This window comes from Crocodylus siamensis, chromosome 5 (assembly GCF_052110815.1).
Source record: "Crocodylus siamensis isolate JL-2025a chromosome 5, ASM5211081v1, whole genome shotgun sequence".
Lineage (NCBI taxonomy): Eukaryota > Metazoa > Chordata > Crocodylia > Crocodylidae > Crocodylus > Crocodylus siamensis.
In genome coordinates this window covers 47,084,891-47,112,026 of record NC_143399.1, presented here as the reverse complement: position 1 = coordinate 47,112,026, position 27,136 = coordinate 47,084,891, and the positions used below count along the sequence as shown (strand labels likewise).

At 42.9% G+C, this 27,136-nt stretch overlaps 1 protein-coding gene across 2 annotated transcripts in view; it reads right to left on the bottom strand.

The window, feature by feature from the left end:
• The window catches only part of RABGAP1L (RAB GTPase activating protein 1 like), a 480,584-nt gene that overhangs the window by 400,611 nt on the left and 52,837 nt on the right, over positions 1-27,136 (bottom strand). For both annotated transcript variants that reach the window (XM_090046904.1, XM_090046905.1), the window contains exons 3-10: positions 24,489-24,687; positions 20,378-20,588; positions 16,074-16,248; positions 14,063-14,223; positions 13,625-13,735; positions 4,251-4,317; positions 2,386-2,488; positions 1,004-1,170 (exon numbers count right to left, since the gene is read on the bottom strand). In XM_090046904.1, the coding sequence (XP_089903030.1) occupies positions 1,004-1,170; positions 2,386-2,488; positions 4,251-4,317; positions 13,625-13,735; positions 14,063-14,223; positions 16,074-16,248; positions 20,378-20,588; positions 24,489-24,687 (1,194 nt within the window). The remainder of the gene's footprint in view (positions 1-1,003; positions 1,171-2,385; positions 2,489-4,250; positions 4,318-13,624; positions 13,736-14,062; positions 14,224-16,073; positions 16,249-20,377; positions 20,589-24,488; positions 24,688-27,136) is intronic.

Genomic DNA, 27,136 nt, shown 5'->3' with positions numbered 1-27,136 from the left:
AGGGGCACGACTTACAACAAGGAACATCTAAACCTATATTAAGGAATCAGAACTCAGGGTAGAGGAGATATCTTTTATTAGACCGACTAGATTTTTGTGGGGAAAAAATTCTTTATATGCAAGTTTTTGGGCACAAGCACCCTTCTTCAGTTCAACTTTTACAATCTTTTCTCCTATGCCTGAAGAAGGGTGCTTATGCCCAAAAGCTTGCAAATATTTTTTTCCCCCCTTGCAAATATCTAGTTTGTCTAATAAAAGATATCAACTGTACCATGGGTTCTGATTCCCTTTGCCTCTAGACCAATACCGTTACAACTTGGATACCTAACTTATAATAAAGCACATTGCGACAATTTACACAAAATCTTGTCAAATAATCATTAACATAAATGGTCACATTACCTCCCTAACCCCACCACCTGCTTCCTTGCAGCAGTGGAGCAATAATGGCAAACGTTCAAGTTGATGCACAGGAACATACTGTTACAGCTGTAGTTTGAAAGAACAGTAGTAGCAGCCTCTTATTTTTATATAAACAACAGACAAACAACACCACACACTCACCAGGGTTCTCTGTCTCTGCCTAATCACACTCCTCATGTTAATTATTCTTACTTTAATATACTTCTGGGATTCTAAACAACAGGAGACAGAGCTTTCACCTATTAAGCACCATAATGCAGCAGGGAGAAATGCATTTCTGGACTTAAACAGTTAGATGGTCTTAATTTTAGACACCTCCATGCAAGTAGGAGTGCACAAGTTGCGTGCAAAAATTCTCCAAAAGATATACATTAGATTAGGGTTGTTCAAGCTTAATCACGTGACATGTTAAGATTTGCAATTGGATGCTTTGTACCTGGCTAATGCACAAGCATTTTTAAACTGTTATGCCAGTACAATTGAGGACCCACCACCATAAAATAGTCTGTAAAATTTATGGAACCAAACAAGAAAAGATAGACCTGATACTTCAAGTCTGTTTTTTATTAAAATACAGTACCTGTTTTATCTTCATGTAGAAAGTTTCTGTGAATGTTTTCCTGCTGAAATACCAGAAACGCTCATTAGCAGGATAAACACGCACAACCGTCTCCAACAAAAAGCGGACTGGCTCTATTACTTCTGTGACTACCATGTCCACAGCCACAGTCATGTAAACACGTTTGTCTGGAACACAAAAATAAAGTGAAATGTACAACAACAAATAAAGTTAGCTTCAAGAGGAAAATTTCTCAAAGTACCCAAAGACAAATTAGAAAAACAGACTTCTGTTTAAATTCAGTCCCTTCCAGCTATTCATTCTGCAGCATACCTCTCACATTTGTTATCTGTATTTTAGATTTTGCATATCCATGTTAGCCAATGAGCTTTTTTCCATTAGTGCCAAAATGGTCCAGCAATATTCCAACAAATTAACACTTGTAAAGATGAAGGAAAAATGGATCATACAGGAAAAAGCAGCAACAGTCACATCTGACATCATAAACAGGAAACTGAACTGGACCAAGATCCCAAATCTGATGGGACACTCTACTGCTAAAGAAAGGAAGTTAAACATCTAACTTAAAGGATCATCGACATGTCCTCCATTTGTCCCAAGCTCTCTCATAGCACTGATGTACAATCCAGATCCATGATGCCTATGTCTTATCAGGTAGATGCTTTATCATAAGGGATCCAATCCCAAGCCTCAAGCAATAACCCCACACACAAACACCACACACAAAACTCCGGAGACAGTTATCTGATTGGACCATAAATGGACACAGAAAACACAGTGCAGCCAAATCATGAATTGAAAACTGGGTCAGGCTGTTCAGCAAGATCTAACCTACACTATACTAGGACACAAATCACTTTAAAACATTATGAAAAACGCTAGTAAAAAAGCTAGTAAACAAAACAAAACGCCCAAAACAGCAGAAACAATTACAAACTTGGAGGTCAGCACTATGTTAAAAGTCTCAATGAAAATACAAAAGAATGGTGACAACTTAGTCCACATTTAATCAAAGCAGTAAGAGAGGTAAAGACATCAATAAGCATGCCTGGAATTGAAAATTCAAATTCCCAAGGGCAAGTGAACATAATCCCAGACAATGTTTTATCAGGTTCTGAATGGCAACAATTCTCACACCAATACAAGCAATTTTAATCTCTTCATATTATATGTGTTCATATAGTACTTAACACAGTTCTGATGCTAAATTAAAGCTTCTGTTGGTTACCCTGATGCATACCTATTAAGTACTATTCAGAATGGTCCCCAAGAGCATCTATAACCTTTGTCAGTCATAACTATACAACAACATTTTAATAAAAAATACTCAATTTAATTTATATGACGTAATTAAGTAAGCAGTACTGTTTTTAAAAAGTTACCTTTAGGAGTTTCCTCATTAAGTACTAGAAATGTAGGTGTATTAGGATTCCACATTCCAGTAATAACATAAGCTTTCCCATCAGAGCTCTTTCCCATGGACTCCTAAGAATAACACATATATTATTTGTATTACAGTGGCCCCTAGAGACCAAATAAAATTAGGGGCCTAGCTGTGCTAGGCACTTCACAGTGAAACAAATGCCCCCTGTCCCAAAGCAAACTATCTAAATAAGAAAGTTAAAAAAAAAAAAGCATGAAGGGAGGGAGAGAAAAAGAGCTAAAACATATAAGCAGAACAAACAAGTTAGTTCGCAACCCTAAAGATAAACAGGTCAATGACTTTTCATACTGGTATTTTGGGAGCTATTTGCAGTCATCATTGCTCACCCACCCCACATTCCCCCCTCCCTGTTTTTTTTGGAGGTAGATGACCCCTACAACAAGGAGGAAACAGGAAAACAAAGAAAGGAATTAAAAGATGATGATGGGAGGTGGTGGAGGGAAGCAGACATGGAAGATGGTGCCAAGAAAACTGCCTGTCCAGAAGTAAACAAGCCACTAATCATGGGAAAAAGGGGAAAAGGAAGATTACCAATGAGGTAGTTAGCAGTGATAGTATGAAGTCAAGGAGAAGGCAGGCCAGGGTTGTACCTTGGGTTTTAACTCATTCAAATAGAGGCAACAGCTACATAGCTGACAAAGTAGGCAGTTGCCTATGAAAGTAAAGTCTATGCCTTCCTGAACAAGTTGACCCTTAGGGCAGGGCAGGGCAGGGCAGGGCAATGGGGTCAAGTGACCTGACCCATGCCCCTTGCTCCGTATCCCCCCTTCCACCACTTAGCCCTCTCATGCCTGTACACCCCGGCATTTGCCCCCATAACTTCCCCTTCTCTTTCCCATCCTCACAATGCCTTCCCCCTCCACATGACTACTTGCCCACTCTGCCTGTCCTGCCACTGCCTCAGCCCTCTCCCTATTACCCCCCAGCCACTTACCCTGCAACTCCAGCTCCAGCCCAGGACAGGGAAGACATGGTCACTCAGAACCCAACCTGGCCATGCAGCAGAGTTGGGCTGAACTTGCTGTAACTGTCATTGCTGCTGCATGGCCAGGCAAGAGCTGTAACAACCAAGTGCTCTGTGCCCTGTGCTGGAGCCCGGGGGAAACAGCAGCTGCAGCTCTGACTCCCAACTCTGAGCCCAGGTCATAGATATAGTCAGAACCACAGCAGCCACCTGTCCCCGCCACTGCCACCACTGGCTTGTACTCAAATCCCCAGACAAGGGCTTTTTAAAATGTTGAAGGGGGGAAAAAAGGCAGTGGGGAGGAAGGGCACAGGATCTCATCCTGGACTCAAATACAGCAAGTTGGAGATAAGGAGGCACTATCCAACTATGAGGGTGACCAAGCCTTGAAACAGGCTACCTAGAAAAGTTGTGAAATCTCCATCCAGGGAAATTTTCAAAAGCAGGTTGACAGACACTAGGCTGAGATGGTTTAGTCAGGAACAATCCTGCCTTGAGCATGGAGCTGAATTAGATGAATTTGTGAGGTCCCTTCCAATCTGCCTTTCCTATGATTCCTATTTTAAAGAATCTACAGACGATTTTTAGTATCTTTCACTTCATTGTTTTATATCAAGGGGCAAAATTTAGCTGTAATGTAAATGAGTACAATTCCACTGAGGAAACATCTTAATAAGGTAACAAAATCCTGTATTTCATGTGTCAAGTGAAATTATCAAAACCAAGAATTTTACCATTAAAATTATATGGGCACCTTGAAATTGCCCTTTGAGAAAAAAAAAAAGCGCAAAAAGCTATCATCATATAGCTTCTATTTTGCCAGACAAATTGATTATTACCATATCCAGTAAATGCATGTCACTATTCTTCACATTTCGTCCTGGACTTAGCAGCATCCCAAAGCATCTGCAAAAGTTTTTCAAAATTAAAAATATTAGAAAGCTCTAGAAAAGTATAAGCACCTTCTCATACATACTTAATGCCACAGATTACACAGTTTTCCATTTAAACAGGAACACAGCATTTGCAATAAGTTTCTGTTCACACACATGCAGTAAGTGACACAACATGTACAAAGAAAAGCCACAAAGAACAGAACAGATTAGGTATCAAATTGTTTTCCCCTACCATTTTTTTTATTATGAATAAGCTTTAAAGCATATATAGTCAAGGATCCCTAAACAATGCTGATACAAAAGGAGGTAGACTGAAACTACAGAATTCGACATTTCACTAAAACTGAAGGTAAGAAGTATTAAATCTTATTTCTAATATTCCTTTACATTTACAAAACACAGTGTCAGGGCTGTTTACAGATTAAAATGCTGTTCTTTACCGTGGAGTTATATTCTTTGCTAACTGTGGAGTTGATTAGGAATAGGACAAAAATTAGGTTATTCCCTCCCCTTTCCATACTGCTTTAGAGATGCATAAAACCACCAGAAGAGTCAAGTTCAAGCACCTAAACGGGGAAATTAAACTTTTTAAAACTATTTCATTTCTATTTCCCAACCATCTGGCAGAAATTACAATCTTCTTTAACATTCATTGCCCTCTGCTTCCTCTAGTAAAGGACACAAATTCACAAAACACCATGAATTAGCATTCAGATATCCCTACAGAAATTAGGATCCCACTGTGCTAACTGTTTACATCTTCCCTAATAATGTCTGCAGTCTAAATAGAAATGGTAGAAAGAAGTACTATCATCCCCCTTTACGTAAAAGTAAGGGAACAAGAAAGGTACAAACACAATATTTTAAAAAATCCTATAAGTGTAGCCCTTCCCCTTTGAACATGTACCCTCACAAAACAGAAAAGTTCAGCTCGGCATAGGTTTACAACAGAGACACTTAATATATTATATGGAACATTTTTGACATACAATCTCACAATAAGGAAAGTATCCGAGAACTATTGATTATAAAGAGTACAGGAAATATTTTACTCTTTTGACAGAAATTTCTCTCTGCACAATTGGCCAATTTTCTTTAATGGGAAAAAATGCTCAACGGCTTTTACTATGAAAATTTAGGCTTTATAACAAATGAAGATTCAAAGGAACACAGTTTAGATGCTTAGTATTCTCATGATAGCACTGAAGACAAAAGCAGTTTCACAGTTTTCAAATGACTGACAGCTAGCTAATTAATATTGCAGTGAGCATGGTATGTTATGAGCAGAAATGTAACAAACAACAATGCAATTACACTCCTAAAACCTGTTACAAAACCAGGTTTTTTACATTAGCAATTAGCAGGCTATTAAATAGGTTTGTTCCCATTTAATGCATGCAATTTTCTTTTTCTGCTTCATTATAAAAATAAGGCAGGGCAGTTATTTATATCCAAAACTCATTTTCTCTCTCTCCCAATAATGACAGAGAAAATAAACAGCTACTTTTTAGTCTTCAAAAAGCAAGGAAGTAAATAAATGTGCAAGTAGGATTACCAGGGAGGAAACAACTAAAATATACCAACATGCCACAATGCAGTACCATACAGAGATACCATACCCAAGTCAGTTTAGTTACTCAAAGCAGCTCATCCCCAGTAACATGATACTTCACCCAGCCTAATTAGGCCTGGTACACACACAGCTATACTTCCTTGCAAAGACAGCAATACTCAAGTAAACGGGTTTATCTTTACACAGAGGTACTAAATTCAGTCTTAGGCCCTTCTTGGGCAACTTGTTCCATAAGGGCAACCAACCCGCGTGAGCACAGAGACCAGCAGAAAACAGTGGGGTTACATGTAGACACACAAGCTTGCCTGGATACAGAAGGATGAAGTAGCATGCTCAACTTTAAAATAAACTGGGATCATACTCAAATTAACACAGACTTCTGTTTATAGAAGCAAAAAGGATATTCACATATCAACCCAATGGTTTTAAGGCAAAATGAACTTTAACCACATTCTCCTGCAATTTGGAAAACCCACAGTTTTTACTTGTCAAATGTAAAGATACTGGTCGAGGCTTCAACCCAGTGGTTCTCAACCTTTTTTTGGATTTCAAGGCACCTCTCCATAACTGTTCTGAATTGTAGCAGCACACTGTCACTGCAGGAGTTAGAAGGGGGTCACAACAGTTGCTGGAGGTGTACAGGTTGGTGCTAGGTGAGGAAAGCAGAAGCAGAACCTGCCATGCCTGGATCTTTCTGCTATCTGCCCCTTCCTTACCTTCACTTTGAATCTGAAAGCTTGTGCATGGCCCTTGCTGTTGTGGCTGCTCTTCCAAGAATTCAGAAGACTAGCTACCAGAGCCATATGCCCCTGCAGCTGCTCCCACCAACTCCAGGAGCATGGGAGGAGTTGGGGGGGAAATGAACTGGGTTGAAAAGTGCAGCCCCATGTCTGCCTGTCCAACTGTGACAGTGCACATGGCTTGAAGCACAAAGGCAGCCACTACAGGGGTAGGACTGGAATCAGTGACCCAAATATGAAAAACTAATTACAGAGCATCAAATTTCTCCTCACCTCAAAGTTCTACTACTTGAGGTATACCCTTCACCAGTTCTTTTTACAGCACAGCAACCAAAACAAAATACAGCTTTCCAGCAATGTTTTCATTAGTCATCATCCCATCCCACTTCTACATCCAAGGATCATATATGGACAATCATAACCACTGCACCATGTTAAAAGCTTATGTTCAGTTGATTATCCACTATGACCATTATGCCCTTTTCCAAGTCACTGTTTTCCAAAAATGATCTGCACCATACAAACATCACCTAAATGCTTGTTTCCTAGGCGCAGGAAGTTGCATTAACCTTAACAAAATGCATCTTACCTTTGTATGGGCCAGAGTGGCACACAATCAGATGGACAGTACACAAATGATCTGTCACTGCACACCACTCAAACCTATGTGCGCCATCTGTAAGTTTTACTAGGAACATATTACTTCCAGATCATTAATGAAAGACATTAGCTACGGCTCAAGCAAGGGCCTCCTGCAAAATTGCATTAGAAATACCCTATTTACAATTACTTTGAGATCCATCAGTTATCCACAGTTTTTATTCCATTTAATGTACGTTATGTGATTTTGCAGAGTCAATTTTTAAATCTGGTTGTTAGGCAGTACTAAGTCAAAGGATGCACAGAAGTTTATTGAATGCCAATGCAATTATTTATCAACCACACTTATAAAGCACCCCAAAAGTTCCAACAACTGTTATAAAACCTAGTTTTTAAAACTCTAAGTAAGTTTTGGGAACAATCTCCAATTTAAGCTCTCCAGACTAAAATTCCCCCATCATCCTACTCCCAGTCATGAGTTTGTTCTACATATAGAATCAGAAAAAAATTGGAATGAAATCTCAAAAAACCCACCTAGACCCCTACCTGCTCAAGACAAATCATCTAATACAAGTTTAAAGGAACTGTTTATCCTGCACAAATGCAGCCTAATTTGGCAGTCTATAGCAAACTCTCACCAGTACCTACCTTGTGCTTTCTCATGTAGAACAACGAGGCACAAGAATGTCAGGTACTGAAATCCTGATAAGCAGCAGTCTACAAATTTCTTATAACAAGTTCCTTGAAGCACTTGTGGAAAATAAGGTATAAAATACATTTATAAAAATAATGCTATGATGTCCCAGAATCTTCATGCAAAGTTTGAAATCTACCATATTTACTCAAATATAACATGACCCTGAATACTAGAATCTAACTGTTGGGAAGTTGTCTATATATGGAAAATGTATAAGTGTGTTATAAATTTCCAGGTACAGAATATAATTTATGAAAGTTTAATTTAAATTTGTTCCCATCAAACTGCTACAGAAGGGGAAAAAACATCTGGGGAGGAGAGTATTAGTGGCTCTCTTGCCCTCTGCCACCACAACTTTCCCCTGCAACCCTTTCTCCTCCCCCATACTGTCATACCCTGCTCTCCTTGAACCCATGGAAGTGAAGGGCAAATCTGAAAAACACTGAACTTGAAATAAACATGCCTGTAGTAATTTGCATATAGCCAAATCATTATGAGTACCCATCAGCTTAGTTCATCCAGAATTGATGTATTTTCCCTTTTTGCAACTGCTGCAAGTTTTAGCACAGATACTCCATAAACACACTTTTAAGCAACACTTTTTTACCTACTTGTATATATTACAAACGATGCATGATATCAGACCAAGGCCAAAAGGCTCATGATTTACCAGTTTGTTAGGCTGTGCCCCAGCAGCATCAACAATGTTTCAAGCCATGGTGCTCCCACAGCTCAGTACGCATGTACACTCCAAATACCACCTACAAAGAACCCATGTGCTAAGTACCCCCCTACTCATGACTCGAATGGGATGTTCTCATCACAGGGCTTGGGATCCTCCAAAACTTTATATGCAGGTGAGCTGCAGGGCAACCTGCTCCAGCTCCACCTCATGAAAGGCAGCGTGGAGCTGTATGTGACAGGCTGAGAAAGGAGACAACAGAGGAATTCTGGATGAACTATTTGGGGCCCTGTTTTGCGATGTTTGCCAGATTTTAAGGTTGGTTAAGAAACAGGAATCATTGGAAATGAGAAAGAAAGGCACAGCTCAGCTGTGGAAGTGAAGAGGAAGTCAAAATGTATTCAAAGTAGCACCTCATCAGGACGTGGAAGAGTTGGCACTGAGAGGGACAGAGGATAATGGGCATATATACCTTACTCAAATGGACTGCACTAACCTATCCCTGTGATGGGTTCCCATGACTATGTTTGCCCAATATGGGTCACGTGTCTTAAGTCATGATCAATGTTGACTGTACTGAATCAGCTTCATAGCTGGTTTCCATTACTAAGCACATGCAGCTTTAGAAGCAGTTTAATGAGCTTTCCTTGTATGCAAATAAAAGGCAAGGAGCTTTTCCCATGCTAACTGTTGGGGCACCTCATCTTATATTTGAGTAAATATGGTAATTTGCTAGCCTTCAACTATAGGAACTTGAAAGTGTCTGAATGACAGCAAGTGTGAACCCTTAGATGCTAATGTTTTTGTAGTATAGAATAAGTTGGGGTAATTACTGGTGTTTCTTTAAAAACATACAAACAGCTAAAAGTATTTCATTTTTGTAAAAATGAAACAATAACGCAACAAATACTCCTGGATTATCCCTGATTGCTAGGAACTATAGTACCAAGACTCTGGGGACACCAAACAACTCAATCAATTAATCTAAAAGGATTTTCCTTTCTTCTTCCCCACCAGCAACCCAGAGTTATATAACCAAAACAAATCTCCAACAAATTGGAGTACAGGAAGGCAACAATTAGAGGTGCAATAATATACTGGTCACATATCGATCAGCACTGATAAAAGGAAAATTAACATTACCAGCTGTTGACTTTTTTTGGCCAGTGTAGCCAATAATGTTACCGATAAATGCTGCATGCATCTGCACAGTGGCAGCATGCATATGGCCAGGAATGCAGACTGGTAGCTTAGGGAGCAGCATCCTTCCAGTAAGTCTGTGGAAGGGAAAGGGTGTGGGGGAGGGAAGGGAAAAGGTGGGGGAGGGGAGAAGATTGAGTCCCCCACAGTGAGGGGGTGGGGCAGGGGGTGCCCAGTCAGGGCAGTAAATCAGACCCTGGGGCTGAGAGTGGGACGGAGCTATGGGTGACTCATCCGTCGGGTGCAGGGGACTGGGGAGGGGAACATTTCCCTGCCGCTGTGCGCACCCCTGGAGGAGGCAGTGAGGAGCATGGCCCCCAGCTTTGTGGATGGGACAGAGGTGGGCTGCCCACTGTGGGCTCAGGGCTGTGCCAGCCCCCTCCTGGCAGACAGTCTGAGCTGGTGAGACCAAACCAGGCTCAGTGGCACAGAGTGAGCAGGTAGGCAGCAGTGGCAGCACTGGGAGGGGTACCTAAGGAGGGACTAAAGTGAATTTTGGGGTGGCTATAGCCCTCCCCACACCCTGCCAGTGCCAGCCCCACTCAGAGGACTCTACTCTGCTACCTTTCCATTGGGAGCCCCCCACTGTGGGGCCAGCAGGGGATGGGAGCCCTGTGCTGGCTACGCAAGGGAAAGCAGCAGAGTGGAGTGACCGAAGAGGGGCTGCGCTAGGGGGAAGGTTTTGGGGGGGCTATAGCTACTCCAAAACTCACCCTAGCCCCCTCATAGTCTCCCACAGTGCCACCACCTGCCCGCTCTGCACAGCTGAGCTTGCCTTGCTCCATCCCATTCCAAACCCAGCCCCAGCACAGTCCCCCTACCAGGAAAAGGCTGGTACAGCCCCTGGCCCTGAGCCTATAGCCCACCTCCACCCCATACACAAATCTGGGGAGACATGCCCCCCATCCCTCCCCTGGAGGTGCATGCAGCAGTGGGGAGCCACCCTCCTTCCCAGCACCCCCAAGCCTCCTGGACAAACTGCCCATGCCTCTGTCCCACTCTCAACCCCAGGGTCCCATTCACTGCCCTGGCTGGGCAGCGCCTGCCCTTGCCCCACTCCTTCCCTTACTGCGGATGCCTTGATCTGCCCCCCGCCATGCCCCTTCCCACCCCAACAGACTTACCAACAGGATACTGCTCTCCAAGATGCCTGGCTGCATTCCTGTAAATCGGCTATTGGATCAGTATCGGCTGATATTGTCTGGTTAACAAATCAAGCTATTGGTATCAGCCAAGAAAATCTCTATTGATGCACCCCTAGCAACAATATATATGATCATCTTTGTTATAAATAGATTTTGCTCTTTGCTGACTGTAGTCATCAACGGTAACATAAACGGTTAGATGAATTTCTAACAGAAGCATCAGCCTGTACCCTTCACCAGCTCTGCAAAAAGTTAAGTGCCCATCTGAGAATCAAAAATGGAACACTAATTAACACATTTCAAAACACACCCTGATGCTGAAATCCAAGAACAAAGGATTTACCAACTAGGATCAGTGAAAAACATGAAAGGCCTCAAACAATTCTATTACGCCTGAGCAACACCCTTGCATTGTACTCCAGACCCAACTAAATACCTTCAAAACTAAAGTTTTCCCATAGTCTGCTTCCTCTCAAAGGGTATTTTTTGAAACTTTAAATCTTTTTATAAAAAGAAATCCTGTTTAATATGAAAAATTAGAAGTCAAATATTTTAAACAGAATACAGCTTTGCTTTTCTCTTGTATTGATATTTTTTTCTAGTCTATATTTCACATGAAAACTACAAAAGTTCTTTAGATTGCAAGTTCAAGCACACAAAAAAGTTAGTAAATGTGGCATTTCTAATTGCCTATGCAATCTTAATTCTGCTGTCCATTGTAGCCCCAACCTATAAATTAAAATTATTCAGGGGTCATGTGGAAGTTATCAAGTAGGAAAAACTGAATAAGTAAGTACATTTAATAAGACTGTATCATAATGGTTCCCAAGCCAAATAATAATTATGTTTAATCTTCATTTGTGCTTTCAGGCTGCTTGATACTCCATTGCTAAATCAATCAGCAAATAAAGAAAGTTTTTTATGACTATGAATTCACAAGCTATAACTAAAAACCCCACAGATTTAAAACAGCATATTAAAACAAAAAAAGCTCCTGAAGAACAAGAATGGAATTTCAGGCTATGGAAGCACAGGCTACAGTAGGTATTTATTGTATTTTAGCTAACCAAAAAAATCTTTAAATTTTCGTCTTAGAAATATATGACTTCTAACAAAATTAGGAAGAGACAGTAATGAGTTTTTGCTTTTTTCTATGAGGAGAAATTCGTGGTTATTTTATGACTCTTTTAGAGTGACATTATAACTCTTTTCTGGATTCTTCACACTATTGGCAAGACTGAAAGTAAACTCAAAACTCTTTTGTAAGACTGCCACCTGGTGGAATATTTTTAAATACTATTAATAAAGACAAAGCTATACACAGCATTGCACAAACTACAGGCCAGTTAGTATGCTTTATGATGAAACGACAGCTACTTACTTTGCCATAACTATGATTCTTCAAAATGCATTGTCCACCAAGGGTGGGATCCATGTGGACATGTACCTTATATGTGAACTCAAATTCTTTTGGCTCACAGGGCTCATTCAGGGACACGCTGCCCACTACATATCTGTTCTAACTCCCCACCAGCCAAAAGGCATAAAGGAACAGTGCGGATAACTCGCTTGTACTGTTGAAGAACTAAGTGTCAAAACTAAGTGACAGTCACAGCCGAGAAGGACAGGCTGTGGAATCCATCAACATGACACAGGTCAGAGAGTTAATGCAGGCTAGACATTCTTTCCCTGAGCAACTGTCCACATAGATTCCACTCCTAGGGACTGCCTACGCTTTGGACACCATAACATTATGGTTATGCTGATAAAGCTATGTTGGTGGCACCTTCTGGCAGATGTATATGAACTTGCAGTACAGGTCCATTTCTTCACCCCACTGCACCCAAGTACCACATATGAGTGCTTTGTTCTCAGCATAAATGTGTCCACATGAGGGCTTTGGCCAGTACAACTGGTGGGGAGATACAAATCTTGTCAAACACCCAGCAACCATAGCTAGGCCAGCAAAATCTCTGTAATGCAGAATGGACCCAGATGTCCATTTACCTGGAGAGAGATGCTAGGAGTCTCACTTACACAGCCCTATCAGTAAGGACATCTCATCTGGAAGCCTCTACTAAACAATACCATCTTACAACCGCCCTACAAATTTCAACTATATGGACATTCTTTTAACAGGGTTATCAAACACACTCCACTCTTCAGGCCAGATCTAGAACATGGAGCTTCTCACAGGCCGGATCTGCAAGGTCATGCAGTGGCTACAATAGAGGCAGTGGCAGAAGCAGCCTCAAATCGTCACAAGGCAAGCAGAGCTGTGATGGCATAGCCCTTACCTACCTGACGGCCTCTGAAGGCCATATCCAATGGGGCTATAGATTCTGTGACAGGTCACACCCACTGCTAGCCATATTTCCAAATTTTCTGGCCTGCCAGTAGCCTGGCAAGCCAAATGGAGCAACTTCATAGGTCAGATCCAGCCTGCAAGGCCATACGTTTGACACCCCTGCTCTAGCAAACAGCAGAGGCTTACTGAGATCACTCACAGCTAGATGCATTATACTACACAAGTGGAGTTCCATTTTGATGACTTCTATAAGAATACTTCCTGATCTTTGACTTCATTATAGCTTTCTCAAGATGATCATGATATGACAAGTATATCTGACACCATGATTTTATGCTTAAATTAGCATTATTTCATTATTAGTATGCTTACCTTTCAATGGCCAATTCTTTATTTGAGAGTTGCTGGATTGTGATTACCACCTTCTTCTCAACTCCCTGTTTCAGTTTGAAATAAAACTTCTCTCTGTCCTTTGGCACAGGGCTGAAAAACAAAAGAAGAGAGTTCTATTAGCACAAATAGTTATATAGTTGAATAACTTACCAAAATCTAGGCCTTTAACATACTTCTAAAACATGATTAACACTGCTTTGAAAATAAGTGGTTTAAAACAATGAGGCTTTTCTTTAAAAGTATATTTGAGAACTACAAAAATGAAGGAAAACTTCTTAAAAACTTAGTATAAAGCAAGAGAATAAAACTATATTACATTTATTCACTACATGCTAAATAATCATGCACCCCTCAAAAAAAACACTACATACATTTATAACATAAGTGTGTGCATCTTTCTCCATTTTTCCAGCTTACCTAAAATTTCCTTTTCCATCATCTTCTTTAACCTCTAAGGAGACAGTGAAAGTATACACATCACTATCTGGGGTAGGAAGAACAGAGTCTTTTACTTGATCCGATGCTTGTTTGGAAGAACGTTTGAATGCCGTTGAGAAACTATATAAGATTCTGCTGACCTGGAGAGAAAGAGAAAAATAAGTTAAGAACATTTATAATATCCATTTATTTTACTATGATGAATATAGACCATTGTAACATAATCTCTCAAGGGACAGTTTCTCATTGTATGGATAGGTTTAGAAATATATCCTCCAGGCTCTTTAGTAACAAGTTTACACTCGTGATTTATTCATAGATGAAACTTTTCTTGACACGATGAATTCTCAGTATGCACTATAAGTAGTGAACACAGTATACTTTGACACAATGCTGTCCAACATCTAAGCCCCTGGAGGCCACATGTTCCAGGGACTGCACCTGATATAGGCTGTACCAGGTGTGTCACATGGAAGCGTTCCTGCCCCCACTGCACTGTGGAAATGAACAAGTGCAATTCTCTCCTTCTGCACTGCAGTAAGCATGCCCCCAACCATTGCTGCATCATGTGGGCACAATCCCCACCCCCCACCCTCACATACAACTCCAGTTACCACATGCACCCAGTGCAGCTGCAGGCTCACACATCTTATTTCCCTGTGCTGACACACTACCCCATCCCCAGGGCAAAAGCAAAAAGCAGTCAAAGGAGAGAGGGAGAGCCTGGAGACACCAATTGCTATTGCAGCCAGAGGAATGGGGGAACCGTGGTGGGGTGAGAGCCAAGGGGCTGGACATTAAGCCCTTTTCAGACAACATGCAGTCCATGGGTCACCTGGTGGACAGCCCTGCTTTGACTAAAATGTATGCTACTTCAACACTCATTTTTCTGATTAAACTTCTGAACTCAAGTATAGAGGACAGAAAAAAGTGGAATTGCTTCCTTCAATAGATTTCACATTTGCACACAGCCTGCCCAGCTTACTGTCTGTCAATAGCAGTTCTAGCTTTATTAGTGTATGTGAAGGGTCATCAAAAAAAAGAAAAATGACAAAGCCATAAGGAAAATACAAAGCACCTGACCAAGGGACTAACATAGGAGGGATGGGGGTGAGCAAGGGAATGCCACTAGGTTACTTAAATACAATGTTAGTCAACTAAGACCAGGGGGTGGGGGAGTCACGACGCTGAAGAAAGAAAGAGGATAGGTACACACATACTAATTGCCATAGGTGTCCACTTTTTCCTCATTGTATAAGGAGGCAGAGTGAGTGAGCATGAATGGAGACCAATGGTGGACTGAATTTGCCATGGTCTCAGACTGGGGAGCAATTATAACCTAGATGCTACCCATGGGGCATGGGCCACGCTGTAGGGAAGATTCAGAGCCATGGATAGCATCCCCTGGCATCAGTGTTGTGTAAGGGCACCCTCCCACATATTATATTTTAAAACATTCAAGTTGTAGCAGGCGTATTAGGGCAGACTACCCTAGGCAGGAGGGCAAGCCAACTTGAGATCCAGTCTCGAGTTTGCCTTCTGTCACACTATGCATCTCCAGCCTCAAAATCTTGGTCCCTCAAATGTCCCAGTGCTCTAACACCTCAGAAAAATCTGTGTTACTTGAGAGAATACATTAAAGCTCTAAAATGTAAACATGTTTCCACCTCAATAATCTCAACCCTACTTTACAACAGGACTAAAGCACTAATAATTAACCTTCAACTCATTCCTCACAACAGTGCAGCATAACATGACTATGCAGGTCCTACTGAAGGACTATCTTTGATAAGTATTAAAGTAACTTCTGAACTCTTTTAATATTCAGGAATCAATAGCTATACATACATCTTGTGAAATCTTCTGGATACAAAAATAAAAAGTGTTTAATATAATTTTACATCATGTGACTGACACACTAAAAGATTGGAAATGATACTAAAAAAAAAAGTTTGTTATGTTAAGTTATTTTGGTAAAGTTTATACTTACTGCCTCTTTAATCTCACAGGAGAAAACATGAACCTGAAACTCCTCTGTTCCACAACAGCTCTCAGTAAATGAAAAGCAGTCACACTCTGGAGTCCCATTTTGCCCCCGTGCGCAGAACACCACTTTGTAGATTGGGAAGGAAGCTATCTCCATATTGCTGGACTGGTCAATTATTCTTTTGGGGAAGAAGGGGGAGTAGAGGAGGAGGAAACATAAAATCATTTAAATCAATCAATATTATATCAAACTATCTACTGGCCTCTCTGTAACTGAATAAGCTATTGCCCCAAAAAAATACAACAGCTAGTACTGAATAAAAGGACCCAAGATTTTTAAAAGTTCAGAAAGATATAAAACATTTTTTAATACAGTACAAGCCAGGGGTCAGCAACCTTCAGAGCTATGGGTCAGGCAAGTGCTACCCAGCCACTGTCAGGGGCTGCCAATTCCCAGCACTCCACCTCTGCTTACTGCGTGTCACCTAAATGCCAACAGGGCACACCAATTCAGCAGCAAGGGCACAGAACAGGCAGCTCTTTAAGTCACCGTTTCAATACGGGCCCTTTAAATCAGCTCCTTTCTAAATACAGATCATGGACATGTATCTTGCAGGAATCTGAAACAAAGTTACTTGAAAGTTTAACTTCAGTTGGCACACCTAAAAGCTCCTCTTTCTAGAATGTGTACAAGGTTACCAATATAGCAAGCATGCTTTCCAGCTATCCAAATATTTTCTATGCATACTATAAATTTAATTTTCCCAACTACATTGATTTCCTATTTTTATTTTTCCAGAGTGTGTTTAAACTTTTACTTCATTTTATAAATCAAAAGCTCTTTCTTACATTCTGCTGTGTACTGCCTTAATATTTTATCCATAAATATACAGGAAATAGATCTAAGTTTTTTTGTCAAGTGGGTCAAAAAGTCCAAAGATCAGCCATAAATTCAAGTATAAATGATCTGCATACTCTGTTTGAAGTCAGCTCAATACAGGTTTCCCTTGCTTTATGCGGGTTCTGTATATACAAATTCACCCTTATGCGATGACCCTTTTTATATACAAAATTTGTTATATGCAAGATAAATTAACTCTCATGCAATCACCAGCAGGTACATCTGTGGGGGGAGGGGAAAGGGCCATGGGCAGGGGGCAGATCAAGGCCCCAGGCGTGAGGGAGGGACTAGGACACAGGCAGGAGCAGAGACTGGGGTGAGTAGGACCTCAATCTGCCCCTCTGCTGGTGGTGAGGGAGGGCATGGGGCTGGAGCTGGGGCAAAAGGCAGGACAGGAGACACAGCTCCTCCTGCTATGGGCTGCCACTGTGAACTGGGGCTGTGCCCCAGCCCCAGCTCCACTCCCTCCCTCACCACTGGTGGGGAGGCAGATCGAGGCCCCACCCACCCCAGCCCCTGGGGCCAGGCTCTTCTCAGCAGGGTGGGGTCAGGCCATGCTGTGCTTGGAGCAGGCGGTAGGGATGCTGGGAAGAGGGTCTGGGGGCTACAGCAAATTTTTGGCTGCAGTCCCTCCGTAGCCCCTCCCAGAGCTGCCACCACCCAACCTGGCTGTTGGGTGCAGGGTGGGAGTGGAGGGGCAGCTCCTGCTGCTATGGGCTGCCACTGTGGGCTGGGGCTCTTCCTGGCAAGGCCTGAGCCAGGCCATGCTTGGGGCAGGTGGTGCTGGGAGCGGGGCTGCAGAGGCAGGGGGAGACTGCAGCCACCCCAAAATTCACCATAGTCTCCCCTATCCTCCCTCCCAGTACCACTGCCACCTGCCCCAAGCTCAGCATGGCTCAACCCTCCCACCAGGAAGAGCCCAGCCTGGCCCCCAACTCACAGCAGCAGCCCATAGCAGCAGGAACTGCACCCACTGTCCCCATGCCCTGCCCCAGCTACGTAGCACCTGCCTCAGCCGCATTCCTTCCCTCACCACTGGTGGAGAGAGGATCAAGGCCCCACTCTCCCCAGCCCATGGGGCTGGGTTCTTCCCATCAGGGGGATTGGGCCACACTGCACTCAGAGTAGGCAGCAGGAGCTCTGGGAGAGCAGGTTGAGGGGTGGGCTATGGAAAATTTTAAGGTGGCTGCAGCCCACCCCCCACCATAGCACCACCACTGCCCACCCCAAGCAGAGTCCGGCCCAGCACCCCCACTGGGAACAGCCTAGCACCACCCCGGCCCCATCACACTTCCTTGCTGCTGATGCAATCAAGGTCTTGATTACATAGGCCAGGCAGCTATTTATTAGCTTGTAAAGTGCATTCCCTTTATGCATATTCGAGTTATGTGCAGTTTTTCAGGAATGCATCTACCACATAAAGCAAGGGAAACCTATAACTCTTTCCCCTTTGCATGACCTCAGCACTCCTACAAAGGTCAGATAATTCCCAAAAATATATGATCACCCTGGAAACACTGCCAAGGCACCACACCTTGTGGTTTCCATTTAGAATACTAATATTTTACCATGCTGGAAATATTAATTCACTGACAGATTTTGCCCACTCAACTTACTGAAATAAAAACAATGTTCCTTATGTTTGTTTCAAAACAAATGATGTACCAGGGATATTATAATAACCACAAAAAGAAGCTAGTAAAAAGGAAATTGACAAAATAGTGTTCATATTTAAAGGAAGATAACTTCTTAATAAATAATTTCATTATGGAAAAATACCTCAGATACTAGCATTATATAACTGGGCCTATGCCTAACATGAATTTATATCTCAAGAAAAAAGTTAAAGGACAGTATAGTTATAAAACCAACCAGACTAAGTAAAGCATATGCTGCTTCCATTTAAATCATTTGGAATTTTAAGCAAAATTCAGAACTTAAGTACCATGATTTCATCATAAATAAGACTACACTTTTAAAGGTTATTGACCTAAGTTAGATGCATTTCTTCACCTATGATTTGAATTGCAGGTCTACCCAACTCATCAACAATATCATCTTTACAACTGTCCTTTTATGAATACATAATATTTTTGCAGTCTAGACAAACCAGAAATAAAATAAGGCTCTGGATAGATGTGTTGTACTTGAACACAGACTTCAATTGTAACAAGGCGACTTTCACTATGACCTGGCAGTCCTTGCAGAGCAGCAAAACTAGGTGCCAATTCCTCACATCTGGGGTTTCCCTTTTAGGGCAGCAGAGTCAGCATGGCTCTCTTGCATGATGGAGGAAGCTGCCCATCCTCTTTAGATCTGGAACACACTGCAGCAAATTGCAGCCCAACCACATCCCAGAACATAAAGTAAAACTCCACTGATGCTGACCCAGTAAATGGCATTACTTATGTTCTTTTAGAAGTTTGAGCATGATTTTAAGTATCCCATACATGATGTTCTGGAATTTATCAAAAGGTGACACTCATTGGTATCAACTTGAGATATTTTGCATTGACAGGCTGAATACTTATCTCATTATGTAGTGCAGTCTACTGTTAAACACAACTCGGAATATACAGAAAAATAGTCAGATCTCACAAAAGCATCAAAGAGTTCTGCTAATTCAATCTCTGTCTCACAAACACTCTGAAATAAAGAGCTTTAATATTAAAAATGTTGAAGATTTAAAATAAAACTTGTATATTCTCTAGGGCTGTGTGACGTTTTGGTTGCTGATTCAATTCGAAGGAGATTCGGCCCGATTTGGCAGCCCCCAGAAACACTTCTGGTTTACTTCCAGGTCTACCACGGAGCATGTGGGGGACCTCCACCCCGCCCCTTGACTCAGCGACTGCTGCCTCCAGGGTCCAGGGAGCAGGGGAGGGCCGCACTCAGCAGCAGACCTGGAAGTGGATCGGAAGTCCACCTGTGGTCCTGTGGGACACTCCATCCACCCCACCATCTCAGTGTTCACGAGCCACACCTGGTACCTCAAGGCACGTAGAAAAAACATATAAACCTGTGTCTATGGTCAAACCGCAGATTCTCCGAATCAGAATCGAATCTTCCGATTCAGATTTGACCAAATCGAATTGGGACAGTGATCCAAATTAACAAATCGAATCACTGTCCCCTGAATTGGGCCAAATCTGAGTCCAAATCGAATACGGCCTGCTTCACACACCCCCTAATATTTCCCCCCATTCGGAAATCTTACCGACTTGGTTAAAATTCCTGGATTTTCAGTTATTTTGTCAGATTATTTAGCAGGCTGAAAACTGATTTTTTGATAAATTAGCTTTTTGGGCCCATGTTGCTCTTATCTATTTCACTGAAAACACCGTGCTGGAACAAGGTTGCAACCCAAGTTTTTTTTGTTCGTTTAAGTAGTAACTCCTATAGTTTACCTTACAGAGCCTTCTGGGACATTCGGAACATAGAGAGTCACAAGAAGAGGCGAATGGCTTGAGGATTTCATAGCTGCCATTGCACACTGAGCTTCTGATTCATTGCGAGGGGCAGAAACCTTTCTACAGCCTAGGTATGTCAGTTTATTAAATAATACACTGTCCTCTTCTGGTGGTTCGCTGGGAGAAGAGGGTCTGGGAGCAGAGATTTCTGAAAAGGAAGAAAAGAACAATTAAACTCCTACCTTTAGTATAAATAAAGTATGACTTGCCTTCCAAATCTAAGGATGTAAACCTGAAAGAATTTTTCAGTATACTAAAGCAAACTCCAGGAAGTGCTACCCTAGACAAAAGTCAGGAGGACATTGAATGGCATTTATGAAAGGGCTGTAATGCAGTACATTTGTGAAATGTTAACAGTGAAAAAGATCCACACTGATTTGTTTAGTTATATAAACCATTCTAGAAATACCTTTACATTTACATCAGCATCTTTATCTACTGTCTGTGGGTCCATCCTGTTCAACAGTCAGGTTAAATACTTTGAATAAAATACATGTAAGCTACCCTACCACTGCTGCTAAACCTGAAGCTGGTGGACATACCAAACCATTTACCTCTCATCATCTTCACAGAACCTCATCCACTGGATCCACTTCATAGTGGAACAGGTTTATCCTTTAACCAAGCCTGCAACAAAACACATCTGAACCCATTTTAATCCTCTTATATTCTCATAATACTTCATGGTTTACATCCAATTATGAGAAGTTTGTTATTTAATGGCCCAGTGTTCCAATGGGATTGGTAGGGTAATCTCATAGCCATGATGGTCCAGGAATTATGCAAGGCAAGGATTTCTTTGGGTGGTGTCTTTTACTAGACCAGTAAAAAAACAAAACAAAACAAAACTCTATCTTTGACTTGGTAGAGTTTGACAAGCTTGAATGTGAAATACTCTTCTTTTCCTAACACCGAGGCATTGCAGCAACCTCTCACAAAATGCTGAATTTCACCTTTAACATGTAATACCTTTATACTCATAAAACCTATATCTATATGCATCTAATACAGGGAAATGTAAGTTCACACAAAGTTAAGATTGGTAACTCCTTACTGTCTGACAGCTGTTTTTCCAGCACACTCTAAAATTCACTTATTTATGTTGCCTTGAACTCTGTACCTCAGTGGCACAGGTTAGAGTTGATCAAAATTTAGGGGCATTTATCCAATTGTCTCCCACAACAAAAAGAATATTCTCCTAAAGCTGACAAATTTTATCATCTTTCTTGCAGGCATAAGGATCAAACTATAGCTTAAATCACACCCTAAACTGTCTGTTTTTCAACACTGAGCCTACTTAATTCTTGACACTCAGACCCCTTTGGAAAAGCAGTACAGAGCACAGTACTGCTGGGGTGGACCATGCAAAGAATTGAATGTCTATTCTGCGCTGGTAACAGCATCTAGTTCCTTTCAATTTTAAATTATAATAGATAACATTTTTAGATTAAAAGTTTTGGATGCTAGATTTCTAAGTATTACATGGGATATCTGCCTTTCCCTACAGCAGATTCAGAATCCTAAGGGCCTAACCACAATCTTTTTGCCCCACAGGCCAGATGGGCATTGCCCAGTCCCTCCACAGGCCAGATGCAACAGTGAAGGGGAAAGGAGGTATGGTCCAGTCCCAGACTGTCATACAGGGCTGGGTATTTTGGCAGCAGCAAAGGCATGGCAGTATTAATTACCACCACTCCTCCACTACCAAATTTCCCAACTTGAGAAGCCAGATTTGGCCTATGGGCTAGGCCTACTATAGTTCTTCCTCCTAATCCTGAACACCTTCCTCAGAGATGGTAATGTTAGGTTCTGCATCTGTAAGAGCCATGTAAAGGGACTAGGAATAATTACTACTAACTGTGGCCAACACGTTATTTAATTTTTCTTCAGTTTTACTAAAACAGATTTCCACCACCAGAGCTGACTGAATCTGTGCCACAGTTCAACCAGACATCTCTATGACTTGCCAATTCTTCATCTGACTCAGATTTTTTGTTTTCTACACTGCTCGCACACTTACTCTTAATCCTCTTCTCCCACCCCTTTATGTTTGTAGGTATCTGTAGCAGGGCACTGAGGTGCCTGCTACTTATGGAGCAATAAGTAAGGAATCCAGCTATGGGCTGCCAGGGTAACTGGTGGGAGTCAGCTGACCAGAAGGAAGGGGCAGGGCCTGGCTCCCATATAACCCTAGGCTGAGGCCAGGCAGGCAGTTCCCCGCCAGCAGCCAAGGGAGAAGCAGCTCTGCCAGAGCGGAGGGGAGAAGCCTGACTGCACGAGCAGCTCCTGATTGCTGTTATGGGGTGGAGAATTCCCTGGTAGAGCTTGAATGTTGTTTAGCTGGACAGCTTAGATTTTATGCTATAGCCCAGGGGCTTGTGTTTTGTGTTCACTGTTTAGACCGGTGGTTTGGGTGAGGCTATTAGGGGTTGGAAGAGGCTTCATAGGGGACCCCCAGTAGTGTGGGGACCCCGGCGCGAGCAGGGCCATGGAAAACCCAGGGGGGACAAGGGGGCCAGAATATTGTAAGGCCCAGACTAACCTATGTGAGTACCATCTGCGAGGCTTGGGCTGTGGTGTAAGGGAAGGAAAAGAGCTGCAGATAGTGCCCCCTGGCATCGGGGCAGAAAATGGGCAGCCTCCCACTGAATTAACATCCTCTAATTAAGCAATTAACAAGGCATGGCAGGCTAGAACACAAGCAGCTGGCCCATAACAGGTGGGCAGGGTCACTAATGGACAGACCCCGAAGAGGCACACCTGTCACAGTATCAAATAATCTACTCCACATTGCTAGAATAGGTACCTTAATTCAGGGATGGCCAACCTGCAGCATGCATACTACAAGGGACAAAGAAGGCCTCTGTGCAGGGCATATGCCAGATAAGGGAAGGGGAAAGCAGTACAGCAGCAGATAGGGCAAGGAAAGGGGTCTTGTGTGGTATCTAGGGAAGACACAGGCTTAATTTGTGGGACATCTGCCAAAAAGTTGGTCCTCACCATCTTAACTGCAGAAGAAGAAATTTTTCCTTTACTACATTCCCCCTTGAACTCACTGATAAACTGGAGGCACTCATCTGAGACCAGTTTTGCTGTTTCTTGAAGCCCTCCATGCACTAAGACACGGGTTTTCAATCAGGGGTATATGTACCTCTGGGTATACTTTGGAAAGCTCCAGGGGATAAGTTGAAATGGCGCAGAGAAGCTGGCAGCACTTCTGGTTTTGCTACAGCTCAGGGGACCTCCCCCTCCCCCCTGCCGACTGGTCCCTGGGGGACACCACCCCCCCCCAGCTTCTCGACAGGCTGCTAGGGAACTCCCTGTTTCTTGACCAGCCGCCAGAGCACCCCAACCAAAAAAGGTTGAAAACCCCTGCACTAGGAGAACGAGTCACAACTTCACTCAACCTCATCTTTCCAGAAAGCCAGAGAGCTGGTGCTAGTACCACATTAAAAGTGTGTTTAAAGTGGGTGGGTGGATTTTCTGCAAACATTGTTAATGTTAGGGAGCTAGGATAGAGTATTCTCACTGCATCTGTTTTCTTCACACCAAGACCCATTTCGCTTCCCCTTACAATACCAACCATAGAAGTTCTCTTACATTTCTACTTTCCCTGACTGTAGTTCATTATTGTTTGTATTTAATCCATTAAACTTGTAAAAGGGACTTAAAGAGAAAAAGCCATTTGAAGTAAGGTCTGAAAACACTTCAGTTTGTGACATATCACATTTACAGATACAGCTGGCAACAAACTATACAAGATACTCTATTGCTTCCTTCACCCTGCTTGATATTTCTCTTACGCAGACCAAGGCTCAGGCAGTTCTTCCACTGACACAGTAACAAAATGAGAACCTTGATTGAGATGGTAATACAGAACTGGGTAACAAGACATAAATGAACTATTTTTGTAGTTCGTCTTGGCCCATATTGGACAAGATGAGTCTTCATTGCTTTGTCCGGTCTAATTTTGAATACTAGGAATTTTTAGGTTTATTTCAATTTTTCAGAACCCTGGTTCATGACCTAGATGCAACTTAACCAGTACCTGTAATAGAAGGGTCCAGAATTAAATGTAAAGATGGTGATGGGTGATTTGCTTGACAGGATGACACATCTCCAGCTGCCTGCTTACAAGGAACACTGGAGCTTTCATAGTCAGTAGCATAATTGTTTTGGCCTTTTTCAGAATCCCTCAGTATCTCTTCCATGGCTTTCTCCAATTGTTCATCTCCATTTGAAAATATCTGGACCCAGGAAAAGAGCAAACATAAGGCAAAAGTAATAGATAGTTTTTCAGTATTAGTAAACAAGTACTTTAAAAAGTATTTTAGAACACATTGTTTTTTTCCAAAAGTTTTTAAAATTTGGGCAAAAAAAACCCACTGCATGTAAAGTAGTTAAAACACATACCCACACAACTCAGGTAGATGAAGACAAGGCACCTGAAACTCACCCATCTTCATTAAGTTCATCTGTCAAATAAGCTAACAACATCCTATACACCTACATAGGTAGGGACCACTAGAATTCATGCCAAAAGAGTGCTATGTGGCGGCTCCTATAATTTTGCAGTTTCTCACGTGTGCCCCCTCCCACCACCACTGATTGGCAGAGGGACTCCATCAGCTATGCCACTTGTGACCAATAGCCAGAAAGTGAAAACTAAAATTTTAAATATAACTAAAATTTTAAATATATCATGGTTTTTGCCTCCCATCCAGTCAGCAGCAAGCAATGGGGCCACTGGGGCCCCTCTGCAATTCAGCCTTAGGAGGCAAAAACTGAGGCATATTTAAAATTGCAGTTCTGACCTCTCCACCAATCAGAGACGAGCTCTTCTACCAAATCAATCAGTGGTGGGGAAACATGCAAAGGAAGCTGCAAAATTAAAGGATTCGCTGCACAGTGCACTTCTGACATAAGTTCCAGTGGACCCTATACATAGGTCATGACAATTTATATTTCCCAAATCTCTGTGATTATGTAGCAGTAATGTGACTGTATAAGAGTAATAAAGAGTAGTAACTTCTAACCCCAAGCTCTGCGCCTGCAGCTCCACACACACAGAGGGGAAGCCCCATGCTGGATTCCACTGGGAAGCAGGGGGTGGGTTTTCCTTCACTACCGGCAGAGCATGGGGCCTGCACAGCAGGGAGAAGGCGGAAGCAGCTGGCTCCAGTGCAGGGCTTCCCACGTTGCAGCTCAGGCTCAGGGGGCAGAGCTGCAGGGATAAGGCAGGCTCCACTCCCTGCCCCTGTGCAGCGCTGGCCAGAGCCGGGCACGAGCACCTTGACCTCCCCTCCTGCTCCTGCTGCTGCCAGGCGGTAGGGGCTGTATCCCATGGTGGGGAGTGTGGTGGGGTCCCTACACCCCCAACCCTTTCCAGCTGAGCTCTGTGCTTCTGCTGCCCCTATGGGAGGAGAAAGAGGAGAGGAAAGAATTCCCTTCAGCATGGAACAGAGCCTCCCCCTGCCCTGTGAAGGGAGTACTGGGGGGGGGGGGGGGGAGAAGAGTACCCCTTTGGGACTGACCAGCATCCCATAGTCCCCCTACCCCACAACAATGGGGGGAAAGCAGGGGGAAGAGTCCCTCTCTGGGGCCAGGCAGCCTCACAGAGCCCCCCCCTCCCCACCCCATGGTGACAGCGGGGGGGGGGGAGGGGGAGAGGGAGAAGAGCCCCTCTAGTATCGAACAGGGCCCACCTCCTGGCCCTGCAGTGATGCAGGAGAGGGAGGAGGAGGAATAGTCCCCCTATGGGGCCAGGCAGCCTCACAGAGCCCCTTTCCCCCCACTGCAAGGTGGGGAGAAGAGAGAAGAGCCCACCCACCCCCAGCACTGACCAGGGCCCCCCTCCTGGTGATGGTGGTGGCTGTGTGCCGCCCGGCCAGTCAGCAGGGGCAGGGGAGTTTCGCACACAGCAGCCTGCCACCACCTCACACCACTGCTGCAATTTGTCTGAAGAGCCAGACCTGTGGACAGGGTGGGGCTCATGTGCAGCTGCCACCTCCAAGCGCGCATGGCACCACAGGCAAGCAACAGCAGTGGTGGCTGCCATATGTGAGACTCCCCCGAGAAAAATGAAAACATTGAAAGATCAGACTCTCTCCTGAGTTCTGTTTTAAGTGAAACTTTATTACCTTGACCACACCCAAACATTTCAGGGCTTCTTGTGGTTCTGAGAGTAAGCCTGGTATAAGAGGAGGGCAAAAAATGGATAAATTCCATTTTTGTACAGCAAATTCTTAAGCTGATCCAAAACTATCACAGTCCAAAAACAGTTCAATGGATAATAGATTCTACCTCTGGTACACTAATGCTCCTTTCTGGCATAATTAAAGAGTGAATTTTCCTTTTTATAATGAAAAGGAAAATTATTTCCCTTGCTCAGATTTCTGGTATTCACAAAGCCAGACCAAGACTTCCTTGTTCAAATAGTTTTTTTTAGCAGGGGGCTCTAGCTAGATATTATTTCTAAGAAAACATGTTTTAGGAGAGACTCAAGTGTACCCAGTTACTGTGACTAAAACTAAGAAGTTCCTTCGTAGCGAACTATAAAACAGGATTCTGGACAGTCCTGTTGGTACAATCTTCTGCAAGATGCCAACTGGATACAAAGTCACAATTTTGTCAACTATGTCATTGTCTTCCCAGTACTAGAAAAGGAAGGACAAAATTTACAGGAGGATTAAGTTG